This window comes from Mus caroli, unplaced genomic scaffold, assembly GCF_978045245.1.
Source record: "Mus caroli unplaced genomic scaffold, Mus_caroli_1 scaffold_1, whole genome shotgun sequence".
Lineage (NCBI taxonomy): Eukaryota > Metazoa > Chordata > Mammalia > Rodentia > Muridae > Mus > Mus caroli.
Genome location: NW_028227256.1, coordinates 171,293,341 through 171,310,659, shown reverse-complemented (window position 1 = coordinate 171,310,659; position 17,319 = coordinate 171,293,341). Strand labels below are relative to the sequence as shown.

Genomic DNA, 17,319 nt, shown 5'->3' with positions numbered 1-17,319 from the left:
CCATCTTCTGATTTCTTCCGTTTCTTTTAGTGCTTTCAAGCCTTTTTCAGACAAGTCTTTCATTTGCTTAGTTAGAGTTTACCCAAGAATTTTTACATTATTTGAGGTGATTAACACATTGTTTTAAAAACCATTTATTGTTCAGTTAATATTAACCTTTTATTACTTTGTCTTCTTTTGTGAAAACAAGGGTATTGTCCCAGTGAGTCCTATATAAGAGCTACACAGCAGAGGTTTCTCCACAGAGACAGAGACGAGGGTTGCTGATCTCCCACTACTGGAATTGTCCAAGAAGAGCACGATGGAGAAGCTTATTGTGGGCATCCTGTTTCTCTCTGTTCTTTCAGGGAGTGTAGCACAAACAGGTAGGTCCTGAGCCAAGCTGCAAAGTTTTCCACATCCAGAACACAGGGTGTCCAATACTTTTTGCTGCTGTGGTTCCCAGGAAACTGAGTGAATGGTGTGTGGAAGTTACTTACTCTGTATATGATCCAAACTTAGCAGCTTGAAAGAGTGATCATTTACCGTCTCATGTCTCTTTTACAACAGAAAACAGAGAATGCCCTAGCTCCTGTTCCCGAGCACAGGTCTCTATGGGAGTGCCGTCTTTTAACCCAGGTTGTAGCATTGTCGGAAGGTTCCAGTGCAGAAGGTCTGCTCTCAAGCTTACTTGTATGGTTAATCAATTTCAGTTCATTTCAGGATGCTGGCCAGGGAATCTGAGTTCTTCATTGTCTGTTGACCGTAGACCACTCTTAATTTCCTGTCACTGAGGCCCTTTCTACAAAATAGCTGCCACACGTAGCTAGAAGAAATGTCCAGTTCAGAAGCCACAGCCTTTTGATAATCAGATCTTAGAAATCCTTCCATTGTGTCCCACTCCTGCCAGTGAATCAGACCTTACCCCAAGGGAAGAGAATTAAGTCACATGTTAAAAACTACCACATATATTGATGATTAATGGTATACCTTACTATACTAGTGTGTAAAGAAGTCTCTGAGTTCAAGAAAGGAGAATGGCATTTGTTTCTCAGATGAGAGCACCGTAACTTTTTATTTAAGAGAACAACAGGATAGGAAAAGATGCTGTAAGGGAAGGTGAGGTCCATGAAGGCCTTCAGACACAGGGTGAAGTTCTGCATTGACTTCCTCATCTGCAGGATCAGAAACACATAGGCAGTGGATGATTCTTCATATGTATACACACACACACACACACACACACACATATATATATACACACACACACACATATATATATATACACACACACGCACATATATATGTGTATATATGTGCGTGTGTATGTATATGTATATTATTAAATATATACATGTGTATCATCTATATCTAAATACATTATACATTTATACACACATGTGCACACACACATATATGTATATATGTAAAGAGGATGTTTATTCTCTCATTCTTTTTAAACACTTAATTGAGGTAATATAAGAGGAAAGAAGAAATTTTGCAAAGAATTTGAACTTTAAATCAGAAACCCATCTTTCTAGAAAAACTGGATAATTGAATGACCATGGTAAAGTGGTAGGACTCTATGCCTCACTTCTTCACGAATACAATGGGGATACAAATAATACCCACCCAATAAATGGTGCTGAGGTCAACTAAGGGAAGAATGAACTTTGTAATGGGTGTATGAAATGAGCTTTTTTATTACTAAAGAAGCTACTTTCCTGTTTTGACAGCTTTATATTTTTTTTTTCCTCGCTGCTGCCTGTAAGAAAACTTGATGCTCATTTCTCCACACTGCAGCGTTACTGTCAGCAGAGAGTTATAAGTTATTTCAGGTTATCTATGATATTTTGCTTCAAGTTTGGATCCTGACAAGGTTACAAACAGGGAGATAATTGATCACAGGACATAAATACATGGTTTACACTCCAATCTTCTGGGCGCTGTTGTGTTGACAGGAATTTAGCTTGCCCCCCACCACACCTGCCACACATGCCCCTCTCTCATACACTCAAGCCAGCCCTCTTTTCTGGACCTGCTCCTCCATTCCAGTTCTCCAGGGGTCCAGAGTATAAGCATTGCTTAAGAAGCCCTTGTATCTTAGGAAATAGAATTCACGCTGTTTTCCTATTTCCTACGATGAGGCAAAACTAACTCAATTCAAGACTTTACAATATTTCTAGGCCATGTCTCCTCTGATTCAGTTTGTCATTATTCTCCAGTTTATTTTCCAGACTGCAGCATTTGTTAAATTTACTTTTCTGAACCAGGAAAGAATCATTCTATAATGATTACAGTTTCATCTTTTCAAATGGCTCTTAAAACAAAATAAATCCATAGTAAATATTCCTTTGATCTTGTTGCTGTCGTAAAATCTTGTCTTCCTTGAACATGGGAACTGCAGGAGAGAGTGAAGGCGAGGTCCAGCACTAGCATGGACTGGACCAAGTCATTTACATGACTCTGATGGTCTATCATACCAAGGTCCGGGATGTATTAACCCTAGCTGCAGGGCTCTAGACGAAATAAAATGATTGGGTCAGTGGTAAGAGAATATGCAGTACCCCAGGCTTTATACATTGCCATGTTTCAGTTACATTTAATTTTCTGTCACTTCTTTTATCTAGATGCTGTGTCAAAGAAGATGGAGGTAGAGTTGGTAAAGGGAATCTTTAATTTTGTAGCAAATGAACTGAACCCAAATCCATCTGTTCATTGTTAGTTTTGGTTTTGTTTGTTTGTTGGAGACAGGTTCTCAAACTCAGGTTGTCCTCAAACTCACTACATAGGGGAGCAGGTCTCCACCTTTCCAGTGTTGAGACCACAGACATGGACCACCTCTTCCAGGCCTGCCTTTAACACTGTATAGCTACTTACTACTGCTGAGTTCAAACACTCATAGGCTCTCTGTGTGCTCCAATGTGCTGTACATGTTCTGCCAGGAAGCAGCTCTAGGGCCACAAAAGAACAAATCAAATATTAGCATTGATAGGATGTTCGTCTTACTGGATTTTTTCCTCCACAGACATGAAGGGAAAGGCATTTATTTTCCCTCAAGAATCATCCACTGCCTATGTGTCCCTGATACCGAAGGTGAGGAAGTCACTGCAGAACTTCACTCTGTGTATAAAGGCCTTCACAGACCTGACGCGCCCTTACAGCATCTTCTCCTACAGCACAAGAACTAAGGACAATGAGATTCTTCTCTTTGTGGAAAAGAGAGGAGAATACATGCTCTATGTTGGGAATTCGGGAGTCAGTTTCAAAGCACCCACTAATCTTCCTGATCCAGTCCATATCTGTGTGAACTGGGAGTCTGTCTCTGGGATTGCAGAATTCTGGCTGAATGGAAAACCACTGGGGAGGAAAGGCTTGAAGAAGGGATACATGGTGGGGGGTGATGCAAAGATCATTCTAGGACAAGAACAGGATTCCTTTGGGGGAAAATTTGATGTAAAACAATCCTTTGTTGGGGAAATATGGGATGTTTCCTTGTGGAACCATGTGGTCCCCCTAGAAGAGGTGCATGACAGCTGTAACAATGGCAACATTATAAACTGGCAAGCTCTTATTCATGAAGACAGTGGCTATGTGGTGACTAAGCCCAAACTGTGGACTTAAGCTAATTGCTCTATGTAATTTAAGTCTCTTTTGGTTGTGTTACAATGATAATGTGCATTATACTAAAAAGCAAAGAAATGCAAATCATTGTTATATGTTATTTATGGTTGTAAATATTGGGGTGAATTGTACCATTATTGTCTACAGCATCAAACCATAGGAACTAGGGAAACACGCTCTTCTCTCAACTGGGCACCCAAGTTGGAGGATTCTTTGTGACTGAAGGATACCCTGTGGTGATTCTGTGTGCTCAAATTCAGAAACCTGTGACCACAATGTGACTGCTGGGAGAGGTCTTCAGGAACAGACTATCTGAGGGAGTCATTCCTCAAAAGAGAGTTTCAAAAGGGGATTTCTCAGGAGCTAGGTTGAGAAACTGCCCATTCACCTACCCAGAAAAGAATGAAAGCTGTTTGCAAAAGTATGCTTAGGGAAACCCCAAAATAGACAAAGACCAGCTGTGCTGGAGGTCTCTTCACACTCACTCAAAGCTTCCCTGGGAAGTAGCTGTTCTAGGATAAGCATGCATGTTCCTTCTAGCCCCTCCTACTGTTAAACCCAAGAATCAGAAGAGAAAGACCAGTTCCACCATTTTTGAGCCAAATTTGAAGGAAGCTTTAATTAAATACTGGCCAGGACCATTCCAGGGTTTCCAGCAAATGGCAATGAGTCACATTTTACAGAGGTTAATTATAAAGGCAAACCCATAAGGCCATGGTATTTCTCATCATGTCCAATCAGGGGCAAGCATACATCCTGATGTTTTTCCCTGCCCATCCTCCTGCCTATCTGTGCTCAAACATATCCTGTGTTGTTGAGTAAAAGAAGAAAAAACAACAACAAAACAAACAAACAAACAAAACAAAAAAGCTGTTTAGGAGAGCAAAACCATGTGGCCTCTACCTTTTCAGGAAGTACATGTCCTTCAGCAAGGGGCTTACATTTTAGAGGCATTTCTGTTTCATGGATCTCTTAGGCACATGTTTTAAGTTTAAAACTTAAAACATAACTCTGGCTCTCACACTATGACCAGAGAAACAGAGGCCCCAGGACTAAGCTGCAGTGTGCTTCCCATGCATTTTCAGAGGGACTCTTGAAAAGGAGAGACTGATTTTCTTTTTTCAACTTTGAATGATCAGAAAACATTCACCCATTCTGACTCCTCACCAAGCTAAAGAATTCTAACTCTTATGTCTTTCTCACACATGAAAGTAACCTTCCTATTTAAAGGGCACTAGCAGAGGGGTTAGGGAACTCTCAGCTTTTTGTGTAGAAAGATGTTCAAAGTTAAAGTCCTCAAACTTCATGATGCCGTGATCCTTTAATACTACAGTTCCTCATGTTGCAGTGACCCCCCCAACCATAAAATGTTTTCCTTGCTACTTCATAACTGTAATTCCACTACTGTTATGAATCGTAATGTAGGTATCTTACATGCAGGATATCTGAGATGCAACTCCTGTCACTTGACCTCAAAGAGACCATGACCCAAATGTTAAGAATCAGTGGCTTAAAGTAAACACCTAATGATCCACACAAAGTAAGATTGTCAGTGTAGCAAAGAAGAGGATAAGGACAAAATATGAGTACTGGATTATGTCCTACAAAGACAAGAATGAAAATCATGGGCTAATTCCCATTTCAGCAGCATCGGGAATGAGTTAAAGCATAGCATTAGCATATTTGACTTTAGAACCACCTTTCTTCAGACATCCATTACTGTGTTGCTCCTCAGAACATGTGGTGAAGTTCAGAAATGAATGTGGCTAAGTTGCTTAATAACATTGAACATACTGGCGATCCAGACTTACTCATGGACTGGTTCTAATGAGACTCAGAGGAACTGAAAATTAAAAAATACAGATCTCCAAGGCATGTGGGAATGTTTATATGTGATAATATTTATGTGGGGCAATCAGTGTCTGTTACTCCCATCACTTCCCAAAGAAAAAAGTGGTGCTAGGTAGGAGAGGGAGTTCTGACCATTTCTAGCAGGACTGGACATCAGCTGTGTCCTCTTAGAGGCTCACACTCAATATCTGTGTGACGTTTATGGTGATCTTTCAACCCAGCATTCAAATAGGCACCGTACAACTCACTTTTCTGCCATCAATGAAATGATAATAATGAATTCCACACTTGCTTATGATTCATAACCGTTTCCTCATTTGTGAGCTGCATCTGGTCATTACTAAGTGGCAACCTGGGGGACTAATAAAAGATACAGCAGAATAGAGACAGAAGAGAGAAGAAGGAGTGGAGTTGCATGGGAGAGCATTTGCCTAGCATGGGCAAGACACAGGGCTCAGTCTCTCACACCACAAAAAGATTTTAAGTTTTAATGAAAAGAAAATAAGAACAAAATAAAAACAAGAACCAACCTTTAATATATTTGAGTCATTCTTTAATGTAACCTTACCATTATATTTTGCAATTTCCCCTGGGAATAAGAGGAATGATAGGGAAAAAACTGTTTTTGAACATTCAAAAAATACCCAGACCTTTTACTTTTATATTTTGGTTTCTGTTCTTGTGTTTTAGGAGGTGTGTGTGTGTGTGTATGTGTGTGTGTGTGTGTGTGTGCACATGTCTCCTGTTTTCTCATTTGTCTGTTTTACTTTTGTGTGTTTGTTTAAAGAGAGAGAGGGTGGAGTTGGGTGGGTGAGAAAGTGAGGATGATCTGGGAGTAGCTGTGAGAGGGAGCAAGTGTGATCAGATTATATATTATAAAAAATAGTTTTCAATAGAAAAGGGAAAGAACATGCAGACTCTGACTGACTACAAAGACTTTTTCCCTTATCCAAGAAGGATATGTTTCATGACCTTCCATGGGTACCTAACATTGAAGCATAGAAGCTCTAAACCATATATACATATATATATATATATATATATATATATATATATATATATATATACATACATGTTTATGATACAGCTTGATTTATAAATTAACCATACGGAGAGATTAGCAAAATAGCTAACAATATAATAATTCTCAGTGGATAAAGCCCTTGTCATACAAGTGTGAAGACTAAAGTTCAATCCCTAGGACCCCTGTGAAGGTTGGGAGGAGAAGGCAGCCCACCTGTAATTCCATCTTCAGGTGGTGGACACAGGGAATCCCCAGAGCAAATGTGGCTAAAGAGACTTGCTGTATTTATAAGCTCTGAGTTTGGTAGGGAGACTCCACCTTAAAAAGTAAGGTAGAAGAGTGGCCAAAGAAGATTCCCAATACCACCTTTACAACTTCACATGCACACACACCACATGTATGGATTAGCTCACATATATCCACATACATTCAAACATGCACACACACACATGAATAGTACATACATACATACACACATGAAAAGACAAAAACTCTACTGATACAATAGGACAATTATAACATATATAGCAATAAAAAGCTATGTGTTGTCTGCATTTTGTTCTCAAGACACTGATACCATGCAGTATCAGTGGGTAGCATGTACAATAGGGATACAGTGGAGGAAGGGATGGTTCATGTTCCCAGTAAGGTGGATTGGGTTTGTACTAGATTTCATCCTATTACTTATAAAGGTAAATATTTTTAAACTAAAGAATCGTTTGTCTTAAAACTATTCTAGGGCTGGAGAGATGGCTCAGCAGTTAAGGGCACTGACTGCTCTTTGAGAGGTCCTGAGTTCAATCCCCAGCAACCACCATGGTGGCTCACAACCATCTGTAATGGGACCTGATGCCCTGTTCTGGCATGTAGGTCTACATGCACATAGAGCACTCATATACATTAAATGAATAAAATAAATAAATAAATAAATAAATAAATAAATAAATAAACAAATAAATAAAATGTTCCAAAAAAGAGATATTCTATTTATATTTTCAGACCAGAATTGACTGTGATTAACTGAAACTGCAGGTAAATAAAGGGAATCCACTGTACACCAAGCTGCCATGTATCCTAGGCAATAGGTTTTTTCCCAATAGCACGGTAAATGGCATCCTTGACTTCTTTGTTTCTCAAGGTATACACCACAGGGTTGAGGAGAGGAGTAAACACAGTGTAAGTTACTGAGATTAGCTGGTCCTGATCCCTGGTGTTCTCTGATTTGGGCTTGAGGTAGGCAATGGAGGCACAGCCATAGTGGATGATGACCACCGTGAGGTGGGAGGCACAGGTGGCAAAGGCCTTCTTTCGTCCCTCAGCAGAGGCAATCTTGAGGATGGTGGAGATGATGAGAATGTAAGAGATGAAAACCAAGCCCATGGGTACCACAATAACCAGTGAGCTGATGATAAAGTTAACTATGTCATGCAGAGTGGTATCAGCACAGGACAGTTTCATAACCGGGCGGATGTCACAGAAATAGTGGGCTACTTCTCTGTCACAGAAAGGTGCCCTGAATACAGATGCAATTTGAATTATTGCCACAAGCAGCCCAATGTTGCAGGAACCCCATACTAGCTGGGCACACACCCTCTTGTTCATGATAACCGAGTACCTCAAGGGGTTGCAGATAGCTACACAGCGGTCATATCCCATCGCTGTAAGCAGAAAGCAGTTGTTGATGGCCAAAGTGATAAAAAAGAACATCTGGGTAGCACAGCCAGCCAAAGAAATGGATTGGCTTGAACCCACAAGGCTGGCGAGCATCCTTGGTACAATGACCAATGTGTACACTGTCTCTGAAGTGGAAAGCATACTAAGAAAGAAGTACATGGGAGTATGAAGGTGACGATCAATACCGATAATTATCATAATAATGGCATTGCCAGTCAGAGTTAGCAGGTACAAGGTCAGAAATACCATAAAGAGAGTAAACTTGTATTCCTGAAAGCTGGAGAAACCTTGGAAAACAAACTCACTTACCACTGTGTGGTTTCTTCTCATCATCTTCCAGACAGTAGTGGCAGGCTTGAGTCAATCAGAATACATCAGTGCCCACTTTAAGCAGATGATGCTTAGGAAGAATTGGTAATGGTTCTGTCTCTGTGTAAACATCGAGTTAGCAAGGCCAGCTGTCCATCTAGTAGTCAAAGAGAGACACAAAAGTTTGTATGTAAAATGTGGAACAGATTTCCTGGGAAGGTGGACTTTAAGTAGGAAAGGGAAGTAGTCAGGAGAAACAGACAAGACAAAACTAAACTTGAAAGGCATTTTCACTTAGAGCATACTTTCAAAACTTGTTACCTAGAATGTGTTTAAAACAGATTATTTTTTTATTGTCTTCATAAAGAACTGCACATCTGTGTTGTAAAAAGGAATGCAGGCTGCCCCAGCACCTTACAAATCTTTGCACTCTCTCATGCACTTGTCTGCTTCATGAACACATTTCCACAGATCATTCAGCATTTGCAAGCCTGACTGTCCCCTATTCCACTTTTAAAACAAAGAATATTGCCCCGTTCTTCAATATTGACAGATGCCTCCTATTCCTCAGAAACTCTTCTCTGTACTAGATGTAATCTGTCAATCAAGTTCCCTGTTGCCCAGCAACTTATTTTCCTGGATTGTGTGCATCTCCATGCCTTTTTCAGCTTTGGTTACATATAAATTTCACAGGTAGCTGGTCTCACTAGAGGATGCTATCTTTTCTAATTTCTTCATGATTATACATTAAATAACTGTGGGGGAACCAATTTTTTAACTTCTCTCACTGAGGGATAATTTAGAATCAAAAGTCGCTTATGTTAAAAAATAATTGAGTAACGATAAGCAGTCCCTTGTAGCATTTTAATTTTTTCCATATGTTACTCAACATTATAACATCCTGTATATATTAGTTTATTTGTACCTCTCATCTTGCAGTAAGAAAATTATGACACCAAAGTCTGTGTGATTTGCTCAAATTTATGCAATCATTTCCTTCTCAAACTAGGGTGATTTGTTCAACTACCCAGGAAATATCAATGGCAACAACATATATGAGAAATAAGATGACTTCTCATTTTCATTGGAAAAATGTATGTATTTTCCTCTTTCTCTAGGAATGAAATTACATTGTAAACAAATTTAAAACCCAGAAATAATTTGGAAAACCAGAAAAATTTTAGAACCTAAGAAGATTAGGAAATATTAGCAGGTTAGTGATAACCTATACAACCTTACCTTAAATGAATATTTTGATAATTAATATTTCTGATTATATATTTTTAGGAAACTGTCATATATGTGTGTCAGAATGTATGTACAAAGAACTGTAATTATTTTAATTATGATAAACAAGGCCAGAAACAATGTGAATTGATAATTACATAATTATGACATATGCATCTGATGAGAACCATGTGGTCAGTTCATAGCCAAAGAAAGCAAACATGGAAAATTTGATGAATAGGAAGATCACAGGCTGCAATTTACAAAACAAAAAGAATGAAAAAGAAGAAGTAAAGTATATACATTCATGGAACACTAAACAGGCTCAGCAGCATTTGTGCATGTATGTGTAACAATGCTAACTGATGAAAAAAAAACCAATGAATTTGAAAGTTAAAACTAGGGAGACATGAAGAGGTTTGGGAGAGGAAAGGGAAAGGAAAGCCATGATGTAATTATACTTTGATTTAAAAATTAAAATAAAAATAATTTTTATGAAAAGAAAGTAAACATTCAAAAACATAAATAACACTAAAATGAAGAAAATCCACTCAAAATCTCCAACATTACCTTTTTAATGACCTCTATACAATCCAGACTTTTATGCCTAATTATTCCTTTAGAAATCTAAGACTAAAATTGGTAACTATTTCTTCCCAGTCAAAATACATCATTTGATGGCAGAGGGGCCCAAGGAAGAAAAATGAGAACAGGTGAGTGAACTTACCTCAGAGAAGAAACAGTTGAAGGTGCAGTGCCTGAGTAGGTTAGAGTCTTTGAGCAGGAAATCAGAGGGAATTGTCATCAGTTGTTGGACTCTGTAATTAGTAGATGCTCATCGCAGGTATTAAGGGACCACCAAAAAGTGATGAAGATGCTAGAGTTAAATAAAAAACTTACAATGAACTAAATTACTCTGTTGCTCTTAGTACACTGGGATGCGAGGAGCTGAATGAAGAAGAGTTTGGAATTTCCTAACTGAAGATTTTGAAAAATAGTACAAGGCAGTTTGATGATATAGAGATATGAACACACACACATATATATCCCGTGGAGAGGAGAGGGTCAAATGGACTAGCCATTAACTGTCCCTGTATAATTGAGACTCATCATACATTTTTATTTAAGGTAAAACACTTTTTTTTTTTGGTAACTGTGACATCAAAGTAAGCTAGGTTCTAGAAAGACCACGTGGAACATATGAATTCTTGTGTTTCCTTAATTCTTCCTAATCAGGAAAGCCATGGCTCCTCACAATGAAGGAACAGACGAGTGCACACAGGGGCAGCTGGACCACAGCAGCAAACGCAACATCCCAGCTTCCTTCTGTGCCGTCTCAACCATCAAAGATGCAACATTTTATGTAAATTTCTGCTCCAATAATTTTTGGGGGAGGAAATTCTTGCCCCCCAGCTCCTAAAATTTTTTAAAGAAATTCTTCTACAGAAATAACTTCCTTCCTAGACTGAAAATCCAATTCTGAGCTAGTAGCTAATCCCACTCACTTCATCCACCAGGATTTCCCTATTGGAAGCCAGAATTTAAGAAAGAGAAATGATTGGGAAGTTTTGAGTCTCTCAAATATGATTGAGTCATTGGACCCTAGAGTTAGAAGGCAATTTTTAAAGCACAGAATTCTTCCTCTATAGTCCCCCAAAGACTGCTTCAGTGCCTCCAATGATTAGAAACATATTATCTTATAAGTTGGTAGCCCTCTTTAACAAGAAAGGACTATGTGTGTTTAGAAAAATAAAACTACATTTTTAAATTACACATGTTCCCAAGTTGTAGGGATGTGTAAAAAGAAAAGTTAGCTTTCTCCTCCATATACTCTGGTCTGTAAATAATCATGATCCATCTTTCCTTCCTTCCTTCCTTCCTTCCTTCCTTCCTTCCTTCCTTTCGCCTACCTTCCTTTCTCCTTTCCTTTCCTGGGTTTCTTTCTTTCCACTTGTTTATTTCTCTCTGGGATTTTATTTTTGTATAACTGTACATAGTTCTGTATCATTTCAATTTTACACAATATAATTAGACTATACATAACAATTCTTGTCTACCTTCTTCCACTGGAGGATATGTCTTGAATGCTTCTGGTAACAGTACATCCATCTCATTCCTTTAATTTCCAGAGATATATACTGTTCCATTATTAGCATCAATTCCATTTTTGGTCTTTAATAGTTGGAAAACATTACTTTCTACTGTTTCAATATCTAGTTCCTTGCTAATTACCACCTCCCAAATCATTCCACTTTCTGGGTCTTCTAATATGAGAGTGTTTCACATACTGATGAACATTATCATACCACTACTAGATTTCATGTTCTTCAGTCCACTAACCACAGCAAAGGGCATGATCAGATACAATGTTAACAGACAGGAGAGTCTATAGAAGAAACCACATGCTGAAAACTATAGAGGGAGAATATCAAACATTTGAAAAACACACTTGGTATTTCATTCTCACTTATCACTGTGTCTGACCTTGGCAGTGGGAACCGGAAGGAGGTGCATTCTGGAAGAAATCTTTACAAAGTTCTGGAAAGAACTGAGTCTGAAAAGAAATACAGATCAACAAAACCCACATCCAGGAGGTGTTTACAATGGAAGCTAAGACTAATAAAATGAAGAAAATTTAGCTCTCAGGTATCAAAAGGAAAAGGAAAATTACTGTTGTCCCCACTGATGTGGGGAGTTGACTTCTTTGGCCTTACAGTAGAAGAAGAAAAGATATATGGTCTCTTGGGTTACAAATTTCAGGAGTTTTGATAGTTTCTCCATTAACTAATGAATCTCTTCACTCCATCTCCTGGGGATCTTTCTTTGGAGAATTCCTTAGGGGTCTTAAGAGACCAAAGGATGGAGCTGCCAGTCTCCTGGGCTTCGTTAAGAACTTCTGTGGCTGCCAGAGGAGATGTTTTCATTTGTTTACTGATTTGAGAATTCTCCAGGTTTCCAACACTGACTCTGCATTGAACTTCGAGGAAGTGCACCAATTAATACTGATAACTTGAGGGAAGACCCTAAATGTTAATTTGTCTGTATTGGAAAGTAGCTTATTTCGTAAAATTTATTAAATAAGTAAGATCCTGTTGCTGCATCGGATTACTGGAGGCCAGGGCTTGTCTGGTTCAGCTTCAGCCCTCAGTTGATTTCCTTAGGTCTCACTGATAAATGCCTCATGTTTACAGCCATTTACAGAAAAATGTCACCCACACTGGGAAAAGGCAGGAGTCAATCTTAGACCTCTTCCTGTGTTCCCTTTGGCTTATTCCTGGTACTTCCTGGAAATAAAACGAAAAGACAATGGGTTGGTGTCGTCCCCACAAAGATGATCACTGGTCCTATGGGGAGCCTGTGAAGAAGCGCTTCAGCTCTACCCTATTATAGGAAATTGCAACAATCTTGAATACAGACTAAGGACATGTCAAGCACCACACAGTTTCCTCTTTAGTGATCAACACAGTGCACATTCATCACAGAGACACATAAAAGAAAAAAGATGACATGGACCACTCGTGATCCCTAACTTAGAAATCAACATTACTGAGCCAGGCATGGTGACACACAAGGGATGAAGCAGGGCAATCAAGAGTTCAAAGTCATTCTTTTCTACTTAGGGAGTTCCAGGCCAGCCTGGCTACAAGACACGCTGTATTAACAGAGAGAGTAAAAGAGAGAGGTAGAAAGACAGAGAGCATACATATATCATCAGTAGTTTAAGAACATTTCATATGTATTCCTAGGGCTGTATCTATTAAAAGCATTTTTATATTTATACAAGAAGGTAGGATAATGATCATTTATGTTTTGCTACTATTTAAATGGAAATGTCCTTCAGAGTTCAGAGGTTAACAGTTTAATCCCTAAACTCACATGTTAGTGGTATTTAGAGGTGAGGGCTTTGTGAAGCAACTATATTAGATTAAGTTAGGATGATATGACTACGTTACTTTGTATGTATGTTTGTGCTTCTTGTTCATGCAGTGCCTGCAGAGTACAGAATGCACTGGATCTCTTGAAACTAGAAAAACAGACAGTTATGAGCTGCCATCTGCGTGCTGGGAATGGAACGCAGTTCCTCTGCAAGAACAGCCAGTGCTCTTAAGCACTGAGCCACCTCTCCAGCTCTTCATAACTTCTGTATGAGCTGCGTTGCAGAGGTCCAGAAGCTGCCACTGATTGTCTGATTTTCCAGCCTTCCTTTGAGATCTAGATGGAAGCTGTAGCTCTTGTATTCTGCATGAAGAGGAAACCAGCATCAAATACACGGTGCCGAGGTTGTACAGTCGCTATGCACTCTTGGATCGTGGCTGCAGGATCTCTGAGTGCCTGAAGAGTTAATCTCAAGAAGAACTTCTCTGGGGGAACGTTTAAACTGTCTTCTCAAAGCAAACCATCAAACCCTTTGAATGAGCTTAAACTTTTATTCTCTTAACCCTGTAATGGACTGGGTAATGCCAATACCTAAGCTATGTTCATGTTAGTTTTCCTATGAGCCTGACACAAAGTACTTGCTCTTTAAAAACTTACTTTTTTTTTTCAGCAGCCACCCTTTTTTTGATTCCAACTATATGTGTGCTTCCATTTTGACCAAATCTTTAGATTTCCAAGGCTTTTTTTGTTTGGTTGTTTTACTTTGTTTGATTCTTGTTTCTGATTTTCACTATAAATCTGGGGAAAAAAAGCAGCCAGCAACATGGATGTCATCTGAAAACCATGCTGTCTTCAGATTTTATCTATCAAATCAATTCATCACTTTTAAGTTCAATTTTATTCAAAGTGTCAGGGCCCAGACAAAGTATAGAGAAATAATTTATAGAATATAGGATGAGTGGGCTCAGATCCAGTTCTCTACAAAACACTCATTTCCACATGAAATCTGTGGGCATAGTCTCTACTGTCCAGAGTTTATCAGCATAAGGGCTCCTTTAAATTTTTGTTTTATTAACAAATTATGTGTGTACATATGCCTGCAGATGCCACAATGACAGATATACTTACAATAGAAATTCCTTTATTGTTTACCAGATGCTCAACCTTAACTAATCAGCCTATATTTTACCTAGGAGACTTAATTAAGGGGCACATACAGCATGTAACAATGATAAAAGAATAAAAAGACATAGGTTCAGAAGGAGCAAGTGGTATACGGAAGATACCAGAGGCCAGAGGAGGAAGGAAAAACTGACATAACTATATTTTAATTTAAAAAATTAAAACAAAAACCAAAGCAGGCACATAGTGCTTGTTTGTTCAACTCTAAGAAAAGCTAGTTTTAAAGTTTTTATGATCTTATTTTATTTTATTTTGTGATTCATACAATATATTTTGGTAACAGCCTTTCCTCTTCCCCAACTTCTCCCAGAGGCTCCCTTACTCCCATCCACCCAACTTCATGTTCTTTCTCTCTCTTAACAAAAATAAATAACTACATGAAACACCCCAGATATTAAGGTCACATTATAAACCATAAATATGAACCATCGTTGTATTAATTTTGAACACTTGTATTTAAATTGCCTCAAAGGGTCAAATGATCAGTGTTTCAGAGGTAACAGCCTGATCTTCCATTTAAACTGCACTCTCTCATCAACTAAAGTTGGAACTTCCAGTTCTTTGGAAAGTTACTTATATCAAATGATGTGTTGCTGGGGCACACAGGTGAAAGGATGTCTTGTTAAAGCAAACAAGTGAAAGACTGTTTTCCTGAAGCAGACACAGGTGAAAGGATGTTTGGATATAGCAGACATGTGAAAGGATGCTTGATGAAGGAGTATAAATATGACCCCATGGACAGAGGGAGACAAGCACTAAACCTTGTAGTTTGATTTGCTCTCCGCATTGCTATTCTTCACGAAAGACTGACATGTATTGGTTCGCTTTACATAGTGTTTTGAGTTCAACTTGTAATAACTTTGACATTGAGAGAAACTCAACCAACAACTGCTCATATGGTTCCTGCAGCATCTTGCTACGTCTGTGGCTGCTTCAGGCTGGTTGGAGAGCCTGGAGGTCTCTTCAGGATTAAACTACAGCTGCCTGGTGTCTGCTTGCTGAAAAGACTATACTATATAGCTGCTGCTTTGTGCCTGTGGTTTGCCTGCCTAGAGTACTGGTCTGCAGCTGCTGCAACATATTTGGTGGCTGCTAAGGGACTGAATTGCTGCCCTAGAAGATTGAGCTCACCCACAAAGAACTATTGCTGAGCAGGTCCACTTCCCCCACATCCTAATAACTTTCCTCCTCCACTACCTCTGCTGGGTGGTGGCCTAGAGGAGAAGTTGAACCCTTATTAAGAGTAGGTTGCAAAAAATTATGCCTACACTCAACCTCATAATCTAATCATTTGATAATTAACTTTAAAAAGTTTAATGATAAAGCATACGACATGTTCTTCAATAATTTTATTCACTTATCTCTATTCAATGAGATTTTATATTTCATATAGGAATTTCTTGCATAAGTTAGGTGCAATGTAAGCTATGAATGCAATAGACACCCGAACCCTCATGTACATTTAATTGTACAACAGCTTTTCCCTTATATCCAGTGAAGGAAGTAAATGTATTCACCTTTGATTTGTTAATGACACTTGCCTACAAATTGTCAATATGATTAGCATGGATATAAATGGCAGAATTATACCATGGGACAGGATTGTATCTTCAAACTTAAGCAAATTTATGTGATTTCCTAAGCAGGCGAGAGAGAGAGAGAGAGAGAGAGAGAGAGAGAGAGAGAGAGAGAGAGAGAGAGAGAGAGAGAGAGACTCTAATTAAGGATTACACTCAGAAGAGAAAAAGAAATGATGCAGAATTAAAGAATCTGTTCTGTCCTTTCATCTGAGCCACACATTTTAAGCATTGTTTCAAAATAATATTTGCATCCAGATAGACTACCGTGAATGATCCATGTAGAACAGAACTGCTTGTGATTTTTAGACAATGGGGATTTTGATCATAAATAAATCATAAAAGGCTAAACTAAGGAGACTTCTTTAGCCATCTGACTGGAATAGTGTGTGTCTACAGATTGGGACTTGGCAGAACAGGGAACTCTATCTTCCCTTTCATTTATCCACTTTGTTGTGCTGTATTTCCAGTTAATTAAATTTATAGTCACATATCCCATGGTTAGAACAGGGGAAAGAGGATTATAAAGTCATTTTATATATTCTGAAAAAGACTGACAGGCTATCAGTCATAAAGGAAAACAGTCCATGATGCTAATTACCATGGAAATTAACTATAGAATATGTCCAAGGGGCTGTTTTTCCTAAATACAAATGCACAGACAAGACTGGTAGCTCCAAAAATGGATGAAGTGCTGGATATCAAGTGTGGTCCAGTGCTTTCTCGTGTTGTTTAACATGTAGACATGTTTAGAAATATTCATTCACCTGACAGAAGACAAGATGATGTATGAGGTTGTAGTATCTTGATGGAATCAACAGTGTGTTAATTGCTCATTTATCTCTCTAATAAGTATTTATTGGAAATTTAAACAATCCCTGCACTGTGATAAGCTCCAGTTAAAAAGAAGTTGATTGAATATTTGTAGACATTCAATTCAATTGAGTATATGATGAGAAACCAGATAAGAAAATATGCTCTTGTCCTATATTGTGA

At 38.6% G+C, this 17,319-nt stretch overlaps 2 protein-coding genes across 2 annotated transcripts; one reads left to right on the top strand and one right to left on the bottom strand.

The window, feature by feature from the left end:
* The first annotated feature begins 301 nt into the window (after positions 1 to 301).
* On the top strand, positions 302 to 3,603 carry LOC147006272 (mucosal pentraxin-like). The gene is made up of 2 exons (XM_085835223.1): positions 302 to 365; positions 3,008 to 3,603. Exons 1-2 carry the CDS (start codon positions 302 to 304, stop codon positions 3,601 to 3,603), a joined length of 660 nt encoding a protein of 219 aa, XP_085691349.1.
* A 3,949-nt stretch (positions 3,604 to 7,552) lies between these two features.
* Positions 7,553 to 8,485, bottom strand: LOC110302934 (olfactory receptor 10J1-like). The gene has a single exon (XM_021173755.2). It carries the CDS (start codon positions 8,483 to 8,485, stop codon positions 7,553 to 7,555), a length of 933 nt encoding a protein of 310 aa, XP_021029414.1.
* Positions 8,486 to 17,319: the final 8,834 nt, after the last annotated feature.